This window comes from Myiozetetes cayanensis, unplaced genomic scaffold, assembly GCF_022539395.1.
Source record: "Myiozetetes cayanensis isolate MyiCay16 unplaced genomic scaffold, myiCay2020 scf9, whole genome shotgun sequence".
NCBI classification, from domain to species: domain Eukaryota; kingdom Metazoa; phylum Chordata; class Aves; order Passeriformes; family Tyrannidae; genus Myiozetetes; species Myiozetetes cayanensis.
Window position 1 is genome coordinate 38,638,627 of NW_026088185.1, and position 19,686 is coordinate 38,658,312.

The 19,686-nt window shown below is 42.5% G+C and overlaps 1 protein-coding gene across 7 annotated transcripts in view; it reads left to right on the top strand.

Annotated features, from left to right (window-relative positions):
- Window positions 1-19,686, top strand: part of TANC1 (tetratricopeptide repeat, ankyrin repeat and coiled-coil containing 1) — a 67,135-nt gene that overhangs the window by 44,443 nt on the left and 3,006 nt on the right. For all 7 annotated transcript variants that reach the window (XM_050340367.1, XM_050340361.1, XM_050340364.1 and 4 more), the window contains 19 exons: window positions 707-964; window positions 1,572-1,691; window positions 2,708-2,989; window positions 3,774-3,925; window positions 5,142-5,373; window positions 5,827-5,993; window positions 7,268-7,875; window positions 9,211-9,319; window positions 9,530-9,652; window positions 10,485-10,721; window positions 11,316-11,501; window positions 13,465-13,543; window positions 14,859-14,992; window positions 15,694-15,817; window positions 15,927-16,102; window positions 17,143-17,275; window positions 18,068-18,159; window positions 18,596-18,742; window positions 19,168-19,268. In XM_050340367.1, the coding sequence (XP_050196324.1) occupies window positions 707-964; window positions 1,572-1,691; window positions 2,708-2,989; window positions 3,774-3,925; window positions 5,142-5,373; window positions 5,827-5,993; window positions 7,268-7,875; window positions 9,211-9,319; window positions 9,530-9,652; window positions 10,485-10,721; window positions 11,316-11,501; window positions 13,465-13,543; window positions 14,859-14,992; window positions 15,694-15,817; window positions 15,927-16,102; window positions 17,143-17,275; window positions 18,068-18,159; window positions 18,596-18,742; window positions 19,168-19,268 (3,460 nt within the window). The remainder of the gene's footprint in view (window positions 1-706; window positions 965-1,571; window positions 1,692-2,707; window positions 2,990-3,773; window positions 3,926-5,141; window positions 5,374-5,826; window positions 5,994-7,267; window positions 7,876-9,210; window positions 9,320-9,529; window positions 9,653-10,484; window positions 10,722-11,315; window positions 11,502-13,464; window positions 13,544-14,858; window positions 14,993-15,693; window positions 15,818-15,926; window positions 16,103-17,142; window positions 17,276-18,067; window positions 18,160-18,595; window positions 18,743-19,167; window positions 19,269-19,686) is intronic.

Consider the following 19,686-nt stretch of genomic DNA (forward strand, 5'->3'; position numbering starts at 1 on the left):
CCAACCACCAAGGTGGGACATTTGGATCCCCTGGATAATGCAGTTGGTGGTGTCTCAGTGGAGTGAGTCTGTGCAGCAGTGGAAGGCACTGCTCTGTAACAGCATGCAAAGGCACCTGTGCGCTCTCAGCTGCCTTTAACTGAGTATCCCTCTAGATCTGTGTTGCTTATTGTGCAGCATCGGAAATTTTCATAGCAGTATAAGCACATCTTACTACCTGAAAGTTTCTCCTAGTATTTAGAAATTATGTGTAAATGTTTTCAGGTGGCATCAAAAACAACCTCCCCAAAAAAACCTTTCTTTGACCCTCTGATTTACTTTGTACTGCAGCTCACTGAAATACTTTAAAACCTAAATCAGTATGTTTAATATAATTTGAAATTTTGTTAATATACTCAGCTGGTTCTTTTACATTGTGCATCTGGCCTTGTTTGCTCTTCTTGACAATAAAATGTAACAGGTAGCTAAGAAAGGAGCAGTGAATAGCTCAGTTGCTGGAAGGTTTCTGTCGAGATTAGTTTGCCAGATATGTGAGTGCAGGCTGTTTGCCATCCTAATGTAATTATGTATTTTAGGTGAGACAGACCTGAACAACATTGAATTTTAATCATTTATGCTTCACAATGCTGTTTGAGAATGACTGTTTTAACATGTGTACCTTGTTCCTCTGGTATGTACTTTAGTTGGGTTTTTCCACTTTTTTCAGCCACTATAACCAGTTCATCAGAAAATGATGATCGCAGTGGATCCAGTTTGGAATGGAGTAAGGATGGGAGTCTCAGGGCTGGAAAACATCATGGTATCAGTCGTGATCGAAGGACAGATAATTGTTCACCAGTTGCAGAAGAGGAGGCCATTGGATCTGCTGAGAATTTGCCAAAAGAAGTACCAACAGGAGAGGGTCCCCTTCCTTACACTCAGAGTTCTGGCTCTTTGATAATGCCTCGTCCAAACTCCGTTGCAGGTAAAGTCCTGAGGTAGAAAACAAGGATGTTCTTAATGGTAGGACATTTCTGTTGAATCTTTCTGTAGTTACATTGTTAGTACAGAAGTGTCTCTATAGGACAAAAAGAAAAAGCCTCTGTTCTGAACTGAATAGATGAACATTACCTACGTAGATTAAAAATTGTTATCCAGGGGGCTGTTACTGTGCTTTCTAGTAGGTACTGGTTAGGTCAGGACTTGGTAAGTTCATCAGTTATTCAAGGATTCTATGTGGAGTCAGGTAGTGTATTAGCAGGTAGTACCTGAACCTGTTCCTAACACTTCTGACCTTGCTGAGGTGGTTGTTCTCACAGTGAAAAAGAAAACTTGCTTAATGTGAGAACTGTTTGCAACGTGTGGAAGTTAAGGCAGATGTGAGGGCCATCTAAATGGGGAAAAACTCAACCAAATCTTCAGTGAACTTGATTGAAAAGTGTTTTGTAAATGTTATGACATGAATGGCTTTGCTGCCATTGTCTAGAAAAATTTCTCTGTAAATACCATGTGGAGGAAGAACTGTAATAAATAATAACACTCTTGGTAACTTACGTGGAGAGAAGAATAATCTTCAGTCCTTTAATATCTAGCAACAAGCTCAACCAAACTGGAGGATCTGAGTTACTTGGATGGACAGAGGAACGCTCCTTTACGCACTTCAATGCGCTTGCCTTGGCACAGCACGGCCGGCGGGAGAGCCCAGCAGGAAGGTAAAGGTGCCCGCTCCCAGCTGCCTCTGTCCTGGCACACTCACACAGGGGTTCTGGCATGGGCATGGGCTGTGATCTTCGAGAACAGCCCTTCAGAGTGCTCCTGGACACATCACTCCACATGTGTGCAGATAAGAGGCTTGCTTATGATCTTTCCTGCACGATGCTGTGGTTCAGAGATTGAACTGAATGCCTGTGCATCTGTCACAACCAATGGCAATTAAAAGCAGAAAAATCTAAGTAAACTCCTGGTAAAACTGATCTTGAGATCGTATATAGACACTATACTGTGCTCTTTCACTGGTGGCTTTTCATAGTTGTAGTTGGCTGCTGAAACAGCATTTGTGTAACATTAGATTTGGGTAATGAATCTTTAGAGCATTTTATTAGTGAACACTATTATTCCCGTAAATTTTAATGTATTTTATGCAATCAAACCAAATTCTTCTCTAAGTTGTCAGGTGTTTGCCACATATATAGATCAAGTAATCAAGCATGTAACTTCTGATCTTGTGATTTCAAAAGTACAAAAAACAAGGTAGTAATTTTTTTATATTACTTTAAAAAGAAGGGGGTTTTTAAAGCAGAAAAAATTATTTGTTCTCTGTACCTTTCTCTGGTTCTCTGTAAGTGTCTCTACAGATCTGAAGACCTAACACTGAAATGCTCAGCAGTGTGTTCACTCTGAAATGAAAAATACTTGGCACTTCCCCATTTATAGAATTATTAATGCATTTTTAAGAAAATTTTTTTGATTCTGCAACTTAATTAATTCATTTTGTAAAAAAATCACCACATTATACTTGTAGCTTCTTCCCTTTACAGTTTAATTCAGGAATTTTGCAGGAATTATGGACATGACCCAAACTGAGCAGATCAGTCTTTATTGTTTTCATGATGAAGGCTTTAAAAAGTCAGATTGTGACCACTAAATGCTGTTCCCTTCTGAAACTGTGCTGTCTGATTGCATGTCAAGTTTCTTCTAATGAACCTTCCTCCCTGCCACCTCTTCCCAGCTCGTTTCATCCCCTACAAGCCCCAGGACATTTTGCTGAAGCCGCTGCTGTTCGAGGTGCCGAGCATAACCACAGACTCGGTGTTTGTTGGTAGAGAGTGGCTCTTCCAGGCCATTGAAGAAAAACTGCAGAGTCCCGACCCAGCAGGGAACAGAGGAGTGGTCATCACTGGAAATGTGGGATTTGGGAAGACTGCCGTCATCTCACGGCTGGTGGCACTCAGCTGCCATGGAAGTCGCATGAGGCAAATTGCTTCAAACAGCCCTAATTCATCCCCCAAAAGTAAGTTCCCTTTCCTTGTCTGGGTTTGTGTGCTGACAGAAGGAGTCACATGTTTGTTCTTTGGCTTGAGGTCATTGGGCCTCATCAACTCCTTAGCAAACACATATTTCTTCAATGAGCAAAGGAAACTAAAGTTAAAATTGTATGTTCTGACCAATACCTTCTACATGACATAGGGTGGGCTCAGTCCATCAGAGAGGTGACAACATGAGCCTTCCCTCTGCCAGGCAGTGTGTACCCCAGGCTCTGAGATGTGACTGTAGTAGTTTTGTCTCCCATGAATTTGGAAGGGGAGCAGTGAGCTTTTCTTTACCTCTGTGTGCCACATGCTTTCCATAGAATTGCTGTAGAGGTGAGAATAAAGCTATGGAGAAGCCCCTTCTGTCTTCTACTGGGATCCATAGCATCCTGACACTTGAAATATTACTATTATTAATAATAACAATGATAAATTGTTTTTGTTTCCCAAGAGTTGTCATATAATAACTGTTAGTTTAAATGAAGCATCGTATGTGTAGTGTTCTGAGGGAAACTCTTCACGTCAGCATGGTTTGGCTTTCAGTAGTTCTGTAGTTTTGACCTAAAAATCTGTTGAATTGTTTTAAGATTGTGAAGTTGCAAATGTGGGCCTGTATTTGTCAGACTAATTGCAAGTTTCTTGTGGTGCTATTTCTCAGTGTTAACTTGTACTCTAGCAGTACAAATACTCCATGATGTTTTCCTAAAAAGCAGTCTGCTACCAGCAAATTTGGTCTCTTTTGTATTTGTTGCCTTTTAAAATCAGGTGGTGACTCCTGCCAGGAGATTCCCTTAAGCCAGTTACCCCCGTGTGCCCCTCCAGCAGGTGACAGCAGTGCAGCGAAGACTCTGACTTGTCCTGCCACTCCTGAATACAAAACTCAAACAGGAGACGCTGTGAGGCGCCTCGCTTCAAAGGTGAACTCTCACTCCTCACAGGGGCTCAGTGTGCTGGGGAGCTCTAACGTGGGGTCACTGCTGTGCAGAGCCCCCTGGGAGGCACAGGCAGTGCTGGGAGAGGGGCAGTCACCTGGGCGCCTCTGTGGGATGGCTCTGTTTTGTGGCTGGTGAAACCAGCTACCTGCCCCTGCTGCCTTTCAGGGGATCACTTGGATCCTTCTTGGTCTTTAAAGGAGTCAGGTTAACAATTTCTCCTCAGATTTATGCGGGTGTGGGAAGTTGGGATCCTTTGTTTGCCAAGGGGGCTGCTCTTCTTTACAGGGAGCTGCCCAATGTACCTTCCAAAAGCAAAATTGGGGGCAGAGGGGGTGGATGAAATCTTTGGTCTGCATATAATCCATCTCTCTGCTGCTATGATACAGGTTGAGTCTGAATGTAGTTCTGTTTTCTGTTTTCCATACTCCGAGAGCCTGAAGTCATTTTTGCATTAGATTGCTTTGTTAAGGGTTTTATTTTTTGCCTAAGTAGTAAAAATAATGAATGTCTGAATTGCATACTTTATATGAGTAGTTATAATGAAAACCTCGTAACACATGCAATCTTTAAAGTGATATATGTTAGTTAGAAGCAGTGCTATGAAAGCCACTGAAGTGCAGGCTTTTTGTTTGCTGTGACACGTTTTCCTTTTTTTTTTTTTTTTTTTCCAAAGAAGTACGGCTTACGTCCTGGTTTATTTTTAAGTAATACACACCTTTGCAATACTCAGAATAAAGCTAGTTGTCCCATTTCTCCATTGGCTTATGTGAGCATGTCTTTAATAACTGTCTGTCATTTCCTTCTGCCTGATGATGATCAAATTAGTCGGTTGTTACAGTGTGAGACACAGTGTTGTTAAATCCCAGCTAATAGGTCAGAGCCTCAAGTTACTTCCTTGTACTGCTTAGTTATTTAGCTCCTTCTCCACTGTATCCAAATGCCACAGACTCAAATTGCTGTTTTCCTGTCAGAATGTGACACTTTGGTTTCTTTTCCTCTCTGCATGCCCTGCAAGGTCAAAAATCTACTCCGTTGCCTCCCTCCCTGTGTTTGACCCAGGCCTGCGAGGTTGGATCTGACACTGCAGACTATTTAGTAGTTGAGAGAGAAGTTTAATAACACTTTCCCATAACTACACTAACTACCAACCAGCTGACACGCTGAGGAGGTCACGCTTTCCGGTTTTCTCCCTCTCCAGGTGGTGGCTTATCACTACTGCCAGGCTGACAACACCTACACGTGCCTGGTACCCGAGTTCGTGCACAGCGTGGCCGCCCTGCTGTGCCGCTGCCAGCAGCTGCCAGCCTTCCGAGAGCTGCTGTGCAGAGAGCCCCAGCTGCAGAGCCTGCTGAGCCTCCGCTCCTGCGTGCAGGACCCCGCGGCCGCCTTCCGGAGGGGAGTGCTGGAGCCGCTCTCACACCTCAGGAGAGGTACCTTGAGCAGGGAGGGACTGGGAAATGGAATCTGAACTGCATAAAAAGGGGGAAAGAAATCAAAAGTAAAGGAAGTAGAATGTTCCTGGAGAAAGGGATTATTCCTTAATTGTGGTAGTTGTTTGTAGCAATAATAGGTGGGTTTTCAATGGTTGCTTTGTGTTTTAAATTAAAATTCTTTGACATTTACTAAAGGTCATGGAAACTTTACGTTGTTTTTTTTTTCTTTTGCCAGAAAACTGAAGGATAGCTGTAGCTTGAAATTAAGGTTGCACATTCATATTAAAGGATTTTGTTTTCAGATGCTTTTGAGTTTTGTCACGTTTTCTGTTGTAATTGTCTGTGCCTAAGCATTTGCAAATGGATGAGGATAAAAATTTGAGGACAAAAATGTGTCATTTAATGGGAGAATTTGTTTTCATCCTTTCCTTTTTTATTTTCAAATTTCAGAGCAGAAGATTCCTGAGGAAGACTACATAATTTTGGTAGATGGTTTAAATGATGCTGAATTTCATAAACCTGATTATGGTGACACAATTTCTTCATTTATCACAAGTATAATCTGTAAGTTTCCTCCCTGGCTGAAGCTCATTGTGACTGTAAGAACTAATTTCCAGGTAAAAATACCTTTTAGCACTTTTCTTACCGTAACTTAAAGACTAAATGATCATTTATATTGATGTAACTGCATTATTATGAAAAATACTGGGTTTACAGGAATTCAGAGTAAAGTCTCTTGGGTTTTTTCCTTTCCTTTGTTGGCACATGTTTATTTGCAGTGCACAGATATGATATTGGAGGCGTTTTTAGTTGTGAATCACTTTCTTGGGTCTGCCAGTATAATCGATTAGAACTGGTGAAACTGGCGTCTGTTCCTTGGCCCTCAGGACTGCCATGGCAAGGTGCAGATGTGCTTCAGTGTGGCTACTGGGGTTCATTCCATCTCTGCCTGCCTGCCAGGAGCACTAGGAGTGTCTAACTGGCTGAAGAATTGATTGATTTCTCAACTAATTTTTTTTTTATTTTATTTTCTGCGGCAGGGACTATTCCCTCTCTCGAGACGTGTGTCTGTGATTAGGACATCTCACTAGCCTGACAGTGCAGCTTTTAGAAATCCATATAACTGCATAAAGTGGAATAGAGATTCCTTTTTGTGTTGTGGAAGTGTGGAGACATTTGTTTTAAACCCTTGTGATACCTCTATGCAAGAAGTTTTTAGTTCCAAAACTTTAATTTTAGGAATTTTAAAGTAAAACTTTAGAAGTAAAACTTTAGAACTTTAGAAGTTTTACTTAGGTAAGAAGTTTAAGTTAAAAACTGTAGAAGCTTTTCTTTAAAATAAAGATCTTTTGGATCTTTATTTACATAAACATAAAAATGTGGTCAGGTGAAGCTGCTGAAGTGTTGGACTGTGCCACACTTGGCACTTGCCTTCAACCACATTGGGCTGGGGATGCGTGGACGGTGCCCTTCTGGTACATAGTTACTGGAAGATAAAATGAAAAGGAGATTCTTTTCTCTCTTGCAATGTATAATACTTCTTAATAAATCTTTCCTACTCAATATATCATTCCTCTTACCTGCCCCTTCCCCTGACCCATCTTAGGGTCTAATTCTGAGCTAACTTCTATATCTCATCCCCTTCAGCTGCTGAGCTTGGTCACTGTATATTTGATACTTTCCTATGAAAATTGATAAAATGTAGAAGTACTGTTCTACCTGTTATCAGGGGTTGGTATTTGCAGAGCCATCTCAGGGATACTGAATTGCTTTTTCTGATACTCGCTACAGAAGAGAAACACAGCAGAGATGTGTCATGGAGTTCTCAGTGCTGGAATACCTTAATGCCTCTGGCTTTGTTTTTTCTCTCCCCCTCCCCTCCTCCTCACAGGAAGTAGTAAGTTCACTACCATTTATTGCAATATCCCTGGACAATTTTCCAGACAACAAAGAAATTCACGATGATTTGAATGCTTACATTCAGTACAGAATTAATAACAGCCAGGAAATCATAAACAACATATCTTTAAATGGAAAAGCTGATGCAGCTACTATTGGGAAAGTGAGTAACCACCTGATCATGAGAAGCCTGGGATCTTATCTCTATTTGAAACTCACTCTGGATCTTTTCCAAAAAGGTCACTTAGTAATCAAAAGTGCAAGCTACAAGGTTGTTCCTGTGTCTCTGTCAGAGCTGTACTTACTGCAGTGCAATATGAAGTTCATGACAAATTCTGCTTTTGAGCGAGCCCAGCCCATACTCAATGTGGCCCTGGCATCCCTGCATCCCCTGACGGATGACCAGATTTTCCAAGCTATTAATGCGGGACAAATAAATGGGGAACACCAGTGGGAAGACTTCAGCCAGAGGATGGAAGCCCTTTCGTGTTTTCTGATCAAAAGACGTGACAAAACACGCATGTTCTGCCACCCTTCCTTCAGGGAATGGCTTGTCTGGAGAGCAGATGGTGAAAACACTGACTTCTTGTGTGAACCAAGGTAAACAAAACATGCAGTAATTTGGTTTCAAAGAACTGCAATTATATTGCTGCTGAGAGGAAAGAGGGATGTTAAAGCACAAGTACACCTAATTTTTTCCAAAATTAAAACTTTTATATGTTTAGAAGTAGACTTGACTTGAAGTCAAAGGTTACGATGCATAATTGACTCTGTAGAAGTCACAAGTTTGCATTTGCCTTTGGTGCTAGCTTCATGGAGAAATGAGAGTACTGTGCTGTTATGAGTGCAGCAAAATGGTTAAGAATCAAGTGCAGTGGCACCTTGCCTATGTAGAGTGCAGGAATAGAAGGGGCAGATCATTTGGGCTCTTTTAAACATAAAAATATTAAAACATTTTGTTCTGTAATTACATCCTCCTGGCATTGTTTCAGTTTGTTACAGCTCCCTTTCTGTGACTTGGGGAGCAGGAGTTGGTTGAGTTGGAGACAATGACTGTTACTGTTCATCACATTCTCACAGTTGGCTCCTTCCATTTTTTTCATATTCTTCAGGGTTTACAGTTTTTGGATTTTACAAAAGAATAAATAATGCTGACATGTGAAATTATGACCGGCCCAAGACTTGTCTGTGCTTTCATGTGGCTGTAACAGAGCCCATTCTGTAGGTGGGACTGGGGGTTTGCAGCCTAATGGCCCCCCCAGTTCTACCGCATTGGACACTCCCAGCACCTGCCCCAGCAGCAGTGGGGGCTGCCTGGCTTTGGAAAGCTGCTGGCTTTGGAAAGCTACTGGCTTTGGAAAGCTGCTGGCTTTTCTGCTGTCCAGAAATTTCTGAAGGCAGAGTGAGAAGCTCTCTGCAACTTCCCCCCCCCAGTTGAAGAGTCCAGTTAGCATATGGTTAATTGCCCAGTTCTAGTGTATATCTCATTAATGAATAGTGTATGATAACCCTGTTTCCTCAGGTTTGTGGCACTGCTGGAACACTGACCACCACTAATGTAGGTGCAGAATTACTAAATTCGCATTTTATCTCAAATTTCAAAAGGATCCAGATCTTGTGCTTCTAAAAGAATTGGCTTCTCTCTCAGGTGCCTGCAGTTCCTGGCTCTGAGAACACAAAAGGGAGCAGTAAACCAGAGTCAAAGCTGACATGGGCCCCCTGCGAGGGACAGCAGAGAAATACCAGGACTGTGTTTCAACTTCAAAATTTGCCTTTTTTCTTTTTGTGTTATTTCCTTATGGAAGGAATTTTGTTCTGTTGTAATGGTGTGTTTCAGCTGTCTGACAAAGTTGAGCTGTTGTAACAGGCACGTAGACATGTTAGGATATTTACTGAGAGACAGTTACAAAAGCGGTTCTCAATCCTTTTTACTAGGAATGGACATGCTCTACTGGCTTTCATGTTTTCTCGACAAGAGGGAAAGTTAAATCGCCAACAAACTATGGAACTTGGTCATCACATCCTTAAAGCTCACATTTTTAAGGTAAAGCTTGCAACTTAGTTTTATTACGTCCTCATGTGAATGGGTCACAGAGATTCTCCTCTGACTTGCTTGAATAATTTGTTAGGAGCTTGTGCAAAACACTGGGTAGTGCTAATGATCCAAATTGTTACTTCTCTTTATAACGAGTTGTAGATCAAAATAGTATTTCTAATCCTATAGAGAGATCTCCTGTTATATCATTCCTGTTAGGGTTTGAGTAAAAGGACCGGAATTTCTTCCAGTCATCTCCAAGCCTTGTGGATTGGTTATAGTACTGATGGACTGTCCACAGCACTGGCTTCTCTAAGAAACATCTACACACCCAATGTGAAGGTAAGAAAATCAGCCTCCTTGTACAGGCAGCGCTTCGTCTGGTGCTGCTGCTGCCATTGGTTGGCGTTGAAGTTTTAGCAGAAAAACTGCTCACACCTGGACCTGAACTCCTTTGTAGCAAACCTTCATGTGCTTTTGTAAGCTGTGGTTGAAGTCCAGATCAGTTTTCCTGGCTGGCTTTGATGGAAAGAGGGGTTAGCCCTGGTTCTGCTGCAGCCATGCTCGGCAGCGCAGGGGACGTGGGTGCATTTCTGGGGCTCAGACATCCCACGTGGCCTTGCTGGGTAGAACTCAGCCCTGTTTGCTGCCCTGGGACCATTGCCAGTTGTAACAGGGGGAAATGCTGTGAGAAGAAAGGGTGTAAAATGCCATAACTTTGCACTATGATTTGAATCCCCAGATTATAGATAGGGAAATCCAAGGGGGTGAGCTGGAATTTGAGCTAGCACTCCTTTTGGTTGGGAAGTGCATGTCCATGAACACACACACATGCAGGCTCTGCTGATTTTTTTTGAGACTGCTTTTTATGCAATCTGGTTCTCTCATATTGGAGACAGTTACTTAAATCTGCAGTCACACATGTACTTGTGGTTGAGAGTAGTGAGTTTTCAGGGGAGAGACGAGTCTTCTATCAGGAGTGCATTGGTCAGTGATACAATAATTACTTACTAAGAGAAGATTCTACACTCATATATTGCTATATATGTGATAAAGTTGATGTCTGCCAGTAAAATCTGCATCAAAATTAGGGAGTAACTTATGGGTACCTGATCAAGGTATCAAATTCAGGCAGATCTGAGGAAAATATTGTCATGTTTAAATTAAATTTTAGGTGAGTCGGCTGCTGATTTTGGCAGGAGCAAATGTGAATTACAGGACTGAAGTACTGAATAATGCTCCAGTGCTGTGTGTTCAGTCACACCTTGGGCATGAAGAAGTAGTCACTCTTCTACTAGAATTTGGAGCTGCTATTGATGGCACTTCAGAAAATGGGATGACAGCCCTGAGTTACGCAGCTGCTGCCGGTCACATGAACATCGTGTCACTGCTGTGTAAAAGAGGTGCAAAGGTGAGCTGGTGCATAAAACTGCAGAGTGTGCAACCAAGAGGGTCAGGCAGAGGCCTAAGAAAACTGTTGTTGATTACAGAAATATATAATTAGCAGACATAGGCCCGGGGGGCAGTCCAGACTTCCATGAAGCGTTTTCCTTGTGCCATTAATCACAACCCTCTGCCAGATCTGTTCAGCCAGTTTGGGGTGCACCTCACTGTGCATTTACAGGATCTTCTCATCAGCTTACTTGTCTTACTGAGGGATTGTCAGTAAAGTTGAGGTTGAGAGCATCCCCAGCTCTCCTCACCCCCATCCCCTTGGAGCCCCAGGCTGTCCAGCTGGCCACGCCTGGTCTCCCCTTGGTGAACCCATGCTGAGAGCTCCTGGTCACCTTCTTGTCCTTCATGTGTTTGGCAGTGGTTTCCAGGATTTTGTTTTCCATCACTTTCCCAGCCACTGAGGTGAGGCTGCCTGGTCTGTAATTCCCCAGATGTCCCTGCCTGTCCTGGACAGCAGGAGTGGCAGGTGCTCTCTCCCAGTGCTGGGGGTCTCCTCTCCAGGCTTTTCACTGCTCTTTTTAACCCCCAGTGTTCCTTTTTCCACATGCAGGCCGACTGTGCAGACAAGAAGGGCCAGTGTGCCTTGGTCCATAGTGCCCTGAGAGGGCACCGTGGCATCTTGGAGTACCTGCTGGGGCTGGTGTGGGTGGCTCCGTGCCGGGAGCAGGACGCGCTGCGGAAGCGCCAGGCACTGCACCAGGCACTGACGGCTGCTGCCAGCATGGGGCACTGCCAGGTGGGTGAGGGTCACACACGGGGCACTGCCAGGTGGGGCAGGGTCACACATGGGGGGGACACTACCAGATGGGTGAGGGTCACATACAGGCACTGCCAGGTGGGGCAGGGTCACACACGGGCTGAGGATCACACAGGGTGCGCTGCCAGGTGGGTGGAGCTCGGCACTGCCACGACCCCCTGAATTCAGCAGGATGGGGCAACAGTGCTTGCAGCTTTTTTGAAAGAGGTTTGGAAAGAATTATTGAAACTCCTGGTATTTATCACAGTTTGTATTAGTAGCTGGTGCAAATACTGTCACTGACTAGCCAATGATGTGGCTTCAGGATTAGTTTTTATGTGTTTTCTGTCTACTTTTTTCCTCCCTGTTCTTGGAAGTTGTCCTAAACCCCTAGTGGTGAGGATGATTTTCTGTATCAATGATCCACCTGAGTGGATCTACTTCAAGGTGAATTTTTTTCATAGTATAACAAATTTTACATTGCATATAGTTGCACATGCTTAACTTTTTACCTGATCTACATGTCAAGTTACAGACTTGACCTTAATGTCACTTTAGATAGAAATTTGGGAAGGAACACTAGAAGTAAACACATAACAAATACTCAAAACACTAGATATTTAGGTAATAGAAGTATGTTGTCTGTTCATTGGGAAAATAAAATGTAACCTTGATATAAAAGTAATGGGTAAGTAAAGGTACTTGAATATCAAGATCACACTAGGCTGAGGGGATCTCCTGTCACATATTAAGTGATATGCCAAAAGTGGAAACAAAATCTGTTCAATAAAGCCATTTCAATATTTACTTCTTTCAAATCTATTTTTTAATTGCTATAGATCAAGAATCTGATCTTTAGAGTTGTTAAGATGATTCACATATAGAAATGCCTACATGAAGTCATTTTATGATATGCTATATAAGCCATTGCTGTCTTAAAATATAAACTTGACAATTCTGAACTATGGTTAGCTGGGATTAATGGATAATTTCTTCACTCTGTAAAAGCTCTGCTTGTTATCCAGTGATTAAAAGAAAACAGTCAGCTCCTCAGTATTAGCAAAACAGATGACATTAATCACACTTCTGTGAAAATGTCCATGGTTCTTTATTCTTAACACATTAAGAAGCTCAGCTTCTTAGCTAGAAAAAACGACCCGTGTGTTTCATGAATTTTAAATGAATTATGTTCTAGCATTTAAAATTCTAGGATTTTCCATGCATTGTATACTACAGTTTTCAGACAACCTGAAAATCCCCAGATCCTTTTCTTTACCTGTAGCATCCCAAACTTCTCTTAGTGTGATTCTCCTCCCTCACCTGCAACCTCAGTGACCATGTGCCCTATTAGAAAATCTAATGCCTGTTTAAAACAACTGTTAGATGAGGTTTTAATTTAATAATCTTTTAGCAGGTGGTTTCAAAACATAGATTTCCTTAATAAAATAGTAACACAGCAGAACTTAATTTATAACTCATTTTAGCTTCAACAATTACCATTTATCAACGTATGTTTAAACCATTCTGGGAAGAAATGTATAGAAACAGGTAAGATACAAACAGTGGGAAAGGAAAAACCAAGGAATCACCATTTTGCAGGATGTATGCAAATATTGTCTTTTTCATTCTTTGTCTTATTTCCTCACTGAACGGGGATGCCTTATTTTTGGCATTGTTTTGATTATTTTGGTATATGTAGGTCACACAAGAGCTCATTAAATCATAATCATGCAAAACCACCATTTCATAGAAGGGCACTGGTCTTTTTTTGAACTGTTCTCAATAACATTCACTCACCTTTGAGTCACACTAAAGTCCTACTGAACTCTGAACAGTACTGGTTTTCTTGATTAGAGGGAGAGAAGGGCTTTCATTTGTTTTACGTCTTTTATCCTTTGCTGTATCTTGCAAGTGACAACTGATGCTTTTGTGGCTCACACATCTTTTCTCTCTGGTTTTGTAGGTGGTTCACTACATCCTGACAGTTGAAAAGGACCATGACATGGATATCAATGACACTGATGCCTTGTGGGGAGAAACAGGTATTTCCTTTGTCATATTTTTCCTAATTAAAGTTGCTCATTTAAGAAGAAAAAGTCTTTAATTTTTTTAATTTAATCTTCTGTAATAAAAATAATGGGACGTACCAGTTTTAATAATACAATGCAGTTTATAAGGATAGAGTTTTAACTTACTAAATCTGTTCATCTCACTTATTGAAGAATTATTTTATATTAAAATTACTGTAAATTACTGACTTTCTAATTAAATTGAAAATGGTGGAAATACAGTGTTTCGTTATGGGACTTTATGGGATTCTCTGTTTGAGAACTTCTGTTTAAATCTCATAAGTTTTGAGGAAATGCTGGGCTGTTGCCTCATTTGCTCTAATTAGGCAGTGGAGGAAAAGACCTGTCTTTGGACATCTGTTTCTAAATTCATTTTGTTCTTTATTATTTTGTCGGTGGTTTTTTTTTAAATTCTTGCATCATGCATTGGGAATCTTTACTCACCAGTTTTGCCATTAATACTGATATCTAGAACAGTTATTTTCCAGTTGTTCAGCTCTAAACAGTTGGTGTAACTATAATACAGTGAAGATTAGATACTGTTGTTAAAAAGGAAAAATTTACCTGCAGTGTTTGTAATTTGATTTACTTTCAGCATTCACTGGAATTTTTAAAAAAAATCTACTTTATTATGTTTGAAAATGCTAAAAAATGAGTAACAGGAAATTCATAATTTGACACACTTCTTATTAGAAAATACAGGGTATTCCCTTTGTCATATTTCTCCTAATTAAAGTTGCTCATATGGGCTTTAGAAACTGGAGGGGCAAGTCCTTGCTGATCTTGCAGAAGTCACACACAAACCTGTTTTCTAAACAGTGTTGGCATGACTGATGAGGCTTCAACATAAACAACAACAAAATTTTATTTTCAAAGTCTATTTTGAGCATAATGGAAGAGGGGAAAAATAATGAGGGAGAAAGTATTTTCTTTTTTTTTTGTTCTTTTCAGCTTTCAGTGAGGGTCACAGTGAAAAGCTGAAACAAGGGGGATTCAGTAACAGCTGCATGGGAGGGTGTAAGGGGTTAGCCAGCCCAGAGCTGGTGCTGGTGCCATGCTTTCCCCCCTCTGATGCCATGTTTTATACCCTCTGATGCCATGTTTTATCCCCCTCTGATGCCATGTTTTATCCCCTCTGATGCCATGTTTTATCCCCCTCTGATGCCATGTTTTATACCCTCTGATGCCATGTTTTATACCCTCTGATGCCATGCCTTATCCCCTCTGATGCCATGCCTTCCCCCCCTGATGCCATGCCTTCCCCCCTCTGATGCCATGCTTTCTCCAGCCCTCACAGCTGCTGCAGGACGAGGGAAGCTGGACGTGTGCGAGTTCCTCCTGGGGCGCGGGGCGGCCGTGACAAGAGCCAACAGGAGGGGGGTGCCCCCCCTGCTCTGCGCTGTCCGGCAGGGCCACTGGCAGGTCTGCACAGCCTGGGGGACCCTTGGGAGCTGGGCCCCAATTCCTCCCCCCTCCAGTTCTGAAATAAAGAGTGTACAGTTTCTAATGGGCGTTTGCATCGACTTCCCTTCCAAACCCTTTGTATCACTGGACAGAACTTACGAAAGTGCATCGGCTGCACGACAGCTGAGCACACCTGAAAAATAACACATGAGTTAAAAGATTTCATTTCCTAGACCAAGATCAGAGGCCACTGCAGATCCTCTGAGCTGCTGCTGGGCAGGGAGAGAAACCTGGAGTCAGGAGACTTCCTTGTTCTGGCCATTCCTGCTGGGACAAGGCCCTGGGCTGTAGTCAGGGCTTGAGCTGCATGGGATTTCCCGGGAATTGCTCTAAATAACACCTGTCCTCTGTTCATGATATTGTGACTGAAATCTAAATCTGCCAATTTCATAAAATCATAGTGTCAGTGAGGTTGGAAAACCCTTGAGCCCATTGAGTCCAACCATCCCCCAGCACTGCCAAGGCCACCTCTAACCCACATCCCCAAGTGCCGCACCAACATGGCTGTTAAATCCCTCCAGGGACAGGGACTCCAGCACTGCCCTGGGCAGCTGTGCCAGGGCTGGACAGCCCTTTCAGGGAAGAAATTTTCTCAATATCCAGCCTAAACCACCCCTGGTACAAGCAGTGTATTTTTAAATTGCTATTTTCTATTTCAGATTGCTAAACTTCTAGTGGAGCATGGGGCAGATGTGAATTTAAGTGACAAGCAGGGCCGAACACCACTGATGGTGGCTTCTTGTGAAGGACATCTGAGCACTGTGGAATTTCTGCTTTCTGAAGGTAGAAAATAAATAGTGGATCAAGGCTGCACAGATGCACCAGAGACCAGTGTTGAATTTCTCCTATGCAACAGAACATCTTCCTAAGAAAGTTAATTTTCATCTTACAGGTGCAGCTATTTCATCTCTGGACAAGGAAGGACTGACAGCTCTGAGCTGGGCATGTCTGAAAGGCCACAGGGAAGTGGTTCAGTATTTAGTAGAGAAAGGTGCAACAACTGATCAGACAGACAAAAATGGACGAACACCCCTAGACTTGGCAGCTTTTTATGGAGATGCTGATATTGTAAGTATAACAGTAGAAAAAATTAAGCATGTACTAAATTTTCATAATACAAAGCAGAGCTTAGAAAAAATATTGCCAACCAAAATTGAAAGAAAATTTGGGGAAGTAGCCAAGAATGCTTACACTGCTCACATCCCAACTGCAGTGCAAGTATTTGCTCAGAAAAGCATTTTCTAGATGAGGTAGAAGCCCAGAATTACGCTGCAAACCCATGGAGATCCCCTGACAGGGTCCTGGTCAGGTCGTAACTTCGTGGAGCAGAGACCCCAGGGAGAGGGGTGGGAAGAGGAAGGGCACTATGGACAGATCCAAAAGGTCAGCAGGGAACTAGAAGAAACAGCACAAGCAGGCTCTCACACTCACATTTGTATTTCTGAGTCTGCACAGAAAATGTCCTGTTTCAGAACAGCACTTCAGGTGCTGCTATGCAGGTAACTCATTGTAGCTCTTGGTCCCATCCAGCCTTTGTCAAAATAAACTTGAAATTATAAATAAGCCCTCAGGTTCTGCACTGGCTTTGGCAGTTCCTGACACTGTGAGTGTTTGTAGGTGACACTGGATAGACTCTGCTGGGAAGTGAGGGGTGTCCAGGCTCCTTCCTGTCCCTGTGTTTGCTGTAGGTGGCTGTGCTGGAGCAGTGCCGGCTGCCACGTCCCCTCACACACTGGTCCTGTCAGGGTCTGTGCTCAGCCCCTGGCCGGGAAGGGATGATGCCAATGAAGAGGTCCCTGAGCAGGCCCATGGCTGTGGGTCGTGGGGCCCATCTGGGCAGGACTTGGTGCCTCTTCCCTTCAGAGATCACTGCTGGTCACACTTGGGCACATAATGGCCTTGGAAAATGACCATTGCTTCCATCCAACCTGCCACTGCTGCCAGGTATCCCCACGTTGTGTTGCCTTCAGAGGATTTCACAAGGCTGTACTGGCCTCGAGCATATTCTCAGTGTATTTCTAAGAGGATATGTGATAGCTTAAATATTTCACTGGTCTGCCTTTCCTGCCACAAGCCATGTTACAAGGCTTGTCTCATTTCTTTCCCAGGTGCAGTATCTGGTGGAGAAAGGAGCAATGATAGAGCACGTGGATCACAGTGGGATGCGGCCGCTGGACAGAGCGATCGGCTGCCGCAATACCTCGGTCGTGGTCACACTGCTGAGGAAAGGAGCTAAGCTGGGTTAGTGGAACTGCCCTGTACCAGGAGAAACAGCTGCCTTCTGCTCTGCCAGAAGCACTTATTTCTGTAAAGCAGATTAAATAACTAGAAACACCAGATTTTTGCAGGTTGTCTGGTTTGCAGACGGCTCACTCAAGAGAAACAGTCTTCTTGAAAGGCAGACACACACAGCTCACTTTAGAAGTGAGGAAATAAAGGACTTTTATTCTGCTCCTTTCTGTGATGTGTGCTGAGGACAAGGTCTGGAGAAGTCACTCTGTACATGGTTACTCTGCCATGATATACTTAAACAAGAAAATGATGATTCACTATTAGTGATACATAAGTCTGACACTGTTATTGAATTAGATTAACAAGTTTTACATTTAAGTGACATTCTTTTAATAAATTATAGAATCATACATTTTGCAATCATATATTTTTGCAACGGGTAGGCAAAAAAATGTATGTTCAAGTCATGTATTATCAGTAGGCAAGTCCATGGTGCAGTTGTGTATGTGATAATTACTGAATCCTTAGTACTTTTGAATCATTATTTTGTATTATTTGGGTAGTAAGTATGACTAAATACAGGTCTGTACTTAGGCCTGAGCTTTACAGTGGTGGGGCAGAAGGCAGGTAGGGAATAGATGTAGTGCACATCCTGATGATGATGAGAACAGTAAGACGAGTTCCATGCAGCTGGGATATCTCCTGAAGTGGATTAGGATCCCTAGTCTGATTCACTTTCCACTCTGAAAGCAGAAACATTTTCTTGCCCTTTGTCAGAGACTCCTAAAATTTAACTTGCAGGAAATGCAGCCTGGGCTATGGCCACCTCAAAACCCGATATCCTCCTGATTCTGCTGCAGAAACTGATGGAAGAAGGAAATACACTGTACAAAGTAGGTAGATCTGTATTTTTTTATGATAACAAAATCTTGGACTTCTACCTGAAAGTAGATTAAATTTCTTTATACCTCCTTTTCAACTACTTCATCTAATATTTTACTGGTTTGTTTAAAAAAAAAAAAAAAAAGCATGTATCATAGATGATTTTTTCTGGTACTAGTAGTATTAATGCAAGTATTATCCTGGTCAAATACCATTAAATGTTTTGAGCTCAGAAACAAACACAAACTGTACTCAGTGTGCAAGTTCTCTCACTGTGTTTGTCTGGCAGTATAGCCCATACTGTGTATATTTATTTTTTAAAAAAAATCCGTCTGTTTTCTACTTGAAGGGTACCTCTTGGTAAATGTCAAATATAAAACGCTTTTTTGCAACAGTACTGCAATATGTAAAGTTTGTGAAAAGCTTCTTGTTCCCTAAAATCTGCAGAAAGGCAAGATGAAGGAAGCAGCACAGCGCTATCAGTACGCTTTGAGGAAGTTCCCAAGGGAAGGATTTGGAGAGGAAATGAAAGCCTTCACTGAGCTGAGAGTTTCATTGTACCTGAACCTGTCACGATGTCGCCGAAAAACAAATGTAAGATCTTACTGTTCCTCTGCTGCCTCTCTGGCTTTGGGAATCTGAGAGTTCTTCCCTACTGCATTGCTGGGGTTGTACGTGGACATATATTTGTGCTATTTTAGAATCCTTTTCACTGTACCCTGATTTTGGGCTTTGTTGTGTTGGCAAATGGGCAGGTCATAAGATGAGTGTGTGTTGCAGTGGGGGATCTGTTACAGCTGCTCTGAAATCATCTCGTTATTTTGGAATGATGAACTGCTGGATAGCTGTGGTACTTTTCGTAGACTGGATGGGCAATGCTCCCTTTGTTAGGACACAGCCCAGCCTGGTGCCATGGGTGCTTCCAGGGGAGGCGGAGCCTGTGCCGGGGGCACCGGACCCCAGAGCCTGCAGCTCCCTCTGCCTGCTGGTGGGTAACCAGCGTGTCTGCTCTTTGCCAGGATTTTGGTATGGCTGAAGAGTTTGCTACCAAAGCCTTGGATCTGAAGCCCAGGTGTTACGAAGCTTATTACGCCAGAGCAAGAGCCAAGAGGAACAGCAGGTACTGTTTATGTGTCTCTCTGCACAGATTCTTTTTTAACCTAACATTTTTAATAACTTGTTCTCTGCCGCTAGTTCTGTGTGGAATTTGCAAAGAAAAAGTTTTATTTTGTGCGCTTTCCATCTGTATTAGGTTGCTGTTATCACTTAAAGCCAACCACACCTAAAGAGCAATACTGAGTACTTGTTTAGGTAATCACTGGGCAGTCCACAAAGTAACAAACTGATATGAAGAGGGATTATTTTAAGTGTAAGAGTTAGTGGGTCTGCTACTGACATGACTGAGCAGAATGTGACCAACAATGTGCCACCCAATCCTATCACTGCATTATTTATTACCAAGTTTATTTATCATTTATTAATGGCTGCTTTTATAGGACAGGGTATGTTGAATCATTAGCAGTTGAAGATAAAAAACA